The 4,828-nt window shown below is 38.4% G+C and overlaps 1 protein-coding gene across 2 annotated transcripts; it reads right to left on the bottom strand.

Moving 5' to 3' along the window:
* Positions 1–2,538: 2,538 nt before the first annotated feature.
* On the bottom strand, positions 2,539–3,769 carry LOC122068675 (probable WRKY transcription factor 50). 2 transcript variants are annotated; one of them, XM_042632556.1, is made up of 3 exons: positions 3,277–3,769; positions 3,042–3,179; positions 2,539–2,884 (listed from the first exon to the last, which is right to left on the bottom strand). In XM_042632556.1, the coding sequence occupies exons 1-3, from the start codon at positions 3,582–3,584 to the stop codon at positions 2,758–2,760; spliced, it is 573 nt and encodes a 190-aa protein (XP_042488490.1). In that variant the 5' UTR covers positions 3,585–3,769; the 3' UTR covers positions 2,539–2,757. The 2 variants fall into 2 exon arrangements, with proteins under 2 accessions (XP_042488490.1, XP_042488489.1); XM_042632555.1 differs by having other exon boundaries at positions 2,548–2,884; positions 3,042–3,182; positions 3,277–3,766.
* Positions 3,770–4,828: the final 1,059 nt, after the last annotated feature.

Below are 4,828 nucleotides of genomic sequence, written 5' to 3'. Positions count from 1 at the left end.
TGGCAAAATGGTGCTTGGGTTTGGAAATCAAATCACAAGAGTTGTACAATATTTCTCTCTTTGGCATAATGAAAGATTCTCCCTTTGTGGATGTAGGTGGTATTATTTTCAAACCACATAAATCTTGTGTCCTTGTGCCTTTTTTTTTTTTTTTTTTTTTTTTAAACTTAACAAGTGATATCAGAGTTAAGGTCAACAACCAAGTTTGGGGTTGACGGTCTGGTCGACACCAAACACGGTTTTTTGAGACAAGTGAACAGGAATAAAAAAAAAACCATGGATGTTCCTTTAAGGTGAAGACAATGATCGAGGTACCATAGGGGAACACTCAATGAAGCTTGTTGGGTGCTCCTTGATGGCAATATGTGCTGGAGGATCACAAAGTGGGGTGTTGAGCAACTCGGAGTTTGAAGGATGATTTGAGTGCCTGAATGGTGGAGCACTTAAGGTACAAAGAAGGAAGGAAGAAGCTTTGGCCAATATAACGTGGAGTTCGTACCATAATAGCAAGTGTCATTCATTAGAGGAACTAATGACGTAGGGTAAAGAATGGGGTCGAAGCTGGTGTGAAGAAGGATCAATGCCAAGATGAGGGGTGGTCGTTCATTCAATAGACTAGCACTAATGTAATGCAAGGTGAAGAATGGGTTGAAATTGAGATTTAGCTGACGCAAAGTAAGATCCTTGCCACGATTGGAATATTTGTTCATTCGAGGGCTTAGCATGCAAGATGAAGGATGAAGTCAAAGCGAATTGCTAAGGTAAATGCAACATACCATATAGTAGAAAAGATGCAGTGGACACTCCTACAACATGGTTTTGAGAGAAGAAAGACCTCGGTGGTGAGGCATCTTGTCTTTAGAGGTCACATTTTGAGAGGGGCTCAAGAGAACAACTATATTTGGACACATGTGGTGGTGCTGCTCACGTTTTGGGCACCTTGAGTGGTGCAAAGCTTTGGAACTCCCCAAGCAAAGTGGAATGTGAGTACTTTCAAAGTTTAGGATACTTGAGAGTACCTTGAGAGTAGGCAACTATGATGTGATGAAGGCCAAAGAATGTATCGTGTTAGGTCAAGCATCTCAAGGTGAGAAATACGAATCAAAACTAAAATAATTCAAGTTTTTCAATAGATCTTTAAGGTGGAGATTGCTGGATTTGTGGCTTTTATCTTGACTACCGTTTGATGGGTTTGAGTCAACGGCCGGGGATGGGTTGTCCATTAAGATCTTTTATAGGAAAGAAAGTGGATGAAGTCTTCCAGAGAGTGAAATCATTCAAAGTTAGAGTCTTCCAAGGGGTGGAGTACTCTTTCAGGAATGGAGTCTTCCAAAAATAATAGTCTTCAAAGGGTGGATTCTTGAGTCTTCAAGAGAGTGGAGTCTTCTTAGGCATAGTCTTCCAATAATAGTTTTATAAAAGGAGATAAGTCTTCCAAGTTATGAGCAGTGAAAAGCCAAGGTACAGAGAGGAGAGAAGGATATCCAAGGGGGCTTGGGTTTAGAAATCAAATTGTAAGAATTGTATTTCTTCTCTTGATTGTAGTGAAAGATTAGATCTCACTCCATGGACATAATAGGTATATATCGTTGAGTCACATATTCATCAAATAAAAAAAAAAAAAGGGCAAGTGTACGCAACCTTACCCCCTGCTTCACAGAAGAGGTTGTTTCTAAGTTTTGAATCTGTAATCAACTTGTTGCAATAGTGCAACTTAACCATTGTGCCACAAAAATATTCATCAAATATGGGATCAAATTTGGATGGGGAGTATGTGAATTGAGATGAATTCAGATAATATTGGTACACCCACTCCGAAATTGTTCTATTTAACATCGCTAAATCTTCTCATTTAACATTGATAAACTTGGCCTTATTGTTGACCCGCTAGCCTACAATCGGAAGGTCTTCATAACATTCTTCATGCGCATGATCAAGAAAATGAAATAGATATGAATCAGTGTTGTATTGTCCAAGGTTGTCAAAGTGTCACCTAGGCAGCACCTAGGCATCTAGTCGGCTTAGTCATGACTTGACTCCTTGGTCTCCTAGGCGGCTACCTTGTTAGTGTCGCCTTAATCTTTTACCCTTGTCCATCGCCTTGGGTTGCCTTATGCCTTACCAAATATGGTATTGGCAGCAACTACAATCCATTGAAAAACCTATGCTGATAAAAAAAAGAGTCCTAAGTCATGGAAAATGAAAACAGATGTCTATGTCCTCTATGATCAATTGTTACAAACCCATATGCCTCCCTGGTGCGCTTTTTTTTTGGCTAACAACGGGTATTCAAGCATTTGGCCTGGCTAGTCCCACAGGCCCAGCTTGATGCCCTTTGTTCTTTTGGCAGATAATGTCATCACAGACCTAACCACACAGCTGCAGTGTAAGCACCAACAAATAGAGCAGAAGTAAGAGACATTTACATATAACTTTTTTGATCTGTGATCTTGTGCCATTAATAGCTCTTAACCCTATTACCTGGTGAAATATCAAATGGATATATATACTGACCTAATCCACTTGACCCTAAAAGCATGGATTTTGAAAATTCAAATTTACAAAAACCCATTTCATATTACATAATATAATCTTATGTATTTTCTCATATGGATAGATCATCCATTACAGTTTTAGAACTATGCAACAGTGAGATTACTACTTATATAATATTACTCTAATACACAACTGGTTAATCTACCAGAAGAAATGAGTGAATGAAGAAAGAAAACAAAAAGTAGTTCAGGAAAAATTCCTTCAGAGTGGAGGAGTTTCATGGTTGTGGACACCCTCATATGTTGTTATGACATACCGCGAATCTTCGGCATCGCGTTCTACCCTCTTCTTTACTGGACAACCATCAACTGAACACCTATAGTAATTCCTGAAAATCATAAAATTAAATGACAAGGTTGAGTTCACCCTTCAAACAAAGGTTTTTGCAGAAATTATATTCATTTTGTATCAGACCCACACGAAGGGAATGATGATCCAAATACTTCAGCTATCTCCTCTGTAATATGATCTAACCTGAAATTTACCTTGGATTTGGGCTGTCCTTGACCATCTTCTTCCCATATTTCCTCCACCTGAATCCATCATCCATGATATCAACATCAGATTTTGTCTTGAATGCAACTTTATCTCTAACCATCTTCTTATTCTTCCCTTCCTCACACCTCCTAATGATAAAAAACACAAACATTTAACATTCAAAACTACAAAGAAATGCTACAAAGTTCATAGATTATTAGAAGCTAATTAAAGAACACTTGCTTGCTGCTGCTGCTGCTGTTATTGCTGCAAGTGGGCTGCTGTCCATGTTGACTCTTACTTTGGGCGGAATCAACCACTTTTGGGATGGAAGGAATGGAATTATGAAATGACCCAAGTGCTGCCATAGCTGTAGGAGAATTTCCCTCTACCCATTCATCTGAAACAAGATACTCTGATAATTCAGAATCATAAGTGCTTCCATGGGTGTAGTTAGCATCTAAGAGAAGGTAATCTGATAATTCAAAATTATGAGCTTCAGCAAACTCATTTTCTGTAGAGTTTGTGGATTGGAAAGTGGAATCAGACATCTGGGCTTCTCACACAGAACAGAACAGAGAGAGAAGAGGAGAAGAAGAGGACCAGAGAATTGTGGGTTTTTAGAGCTATAGCTCATACTGCTCAGTTCAAAGCCATAACTCTTCCATAACTCTTAAGTGCTTTCCTTCGAACCTTCCTTGAGGTGGAAGGAAGTTTCTCTTATATTGCTCTACTACGTCTATACGTTGCCTATTTGAACAGCTTGTGGGCTCATCTTGGCTGAGATAAAGGCCAAAGAAAAGAGCACATCACGGTGGGTGTGGGGACAATTCAAGGAAGACTCGGGAAGACTTCTGACTTGTGTGTTTCGTGTTTAGACCATGAGTCTCTTCTGGTTTCAAACTACTAGTTCATTCTTCCCTTGGAAGACTTGAAACTTACAAAGCATTTTCCTTAGTCAATTTTAGTTTTAAATGATATCAACGCAAGAACCCTCTTGGCTCTTCACCCTTTTCTTTACTTTTCTTTTCTCTTTTGGTTGTTTCCGTTATTGCTTTTTTTTTTTTAACCCCACAACCTTTTTTATCTTTTCAATTCTACCGTCACATCCCATGGCAATAAAGGGCAATAAAGACAGAGTATCTCTTCACCATGGTTTTTTTTTTATTTTTCACTCTTACTTATAGTATTGTGTTTTCTAAGGATGTTGTACTTGTAATATGAGAAAAAGAAAGTTTCCTCGTGTGACCCATGGGCTTAGACATAGTGGTGCTTAAAATTACTGCTCCTTCCCTTGTAAAATAAAAAATCTCATTCTTATTGATGCTCATGTGCACACTTTCATTGGCTCTCATGTTAGTTCAAAGGCCAAAGGCAATGATCTCTTTCCATTGTAGTACAACAAGTATAGAAAAAGAGTGATTTTCTCCATCTGATCAAGATTAATTTTTTTCTATAATGATTACTAGTGTAAGCTTAGGCCTATCAATCTAGTCATAAGTTACAACTTTTGTAAGGCTAGTTTTCTCTTGCAAGTTTGTTCTTTAGATTCTTTGTACAAACAATGGAAGGCTTTCAAACACATTAGATATTACTATTAAGTTTGTCTCGAATTCTTGACCCGCGATTTGGAGTATATATAATGTACTGTTGCTTATTGAGAAAATCATTGTATTTTGGGGTTTTTCGAGCTAGGGTTCAGTGCGAGTTTTTCCTCGCGGCTACTAGGGTGTAATCTCTCTTCTGCATAGTGAATCATCTTCTTCTTCATCCGAGGACGTAGCACATCACCCTG

This window comes from Macadamia integrifolia, unplaced genomic scaffold (genome assembly GCF_013358625.1).
Source record: "Macadamia integrifolia cultivar HAES 741 unplaced genomic scaffold, SCU_Mint_v3 scaffold449, whole genome shotgun sequence".
In the NCBI taxonomy this organism is placed as follows: Eukaryota; Viridiplantae; Streptophyta; class Magnoliopsida; order Proteales; family Proteaceae; genus Macadamia; species Macadamia integrifolia.
The sequence above is the reverse complement of the archived record's forward strand: the minus strand, read 5'-3'. Positions and strand labels throughout refer to the sequence as shown.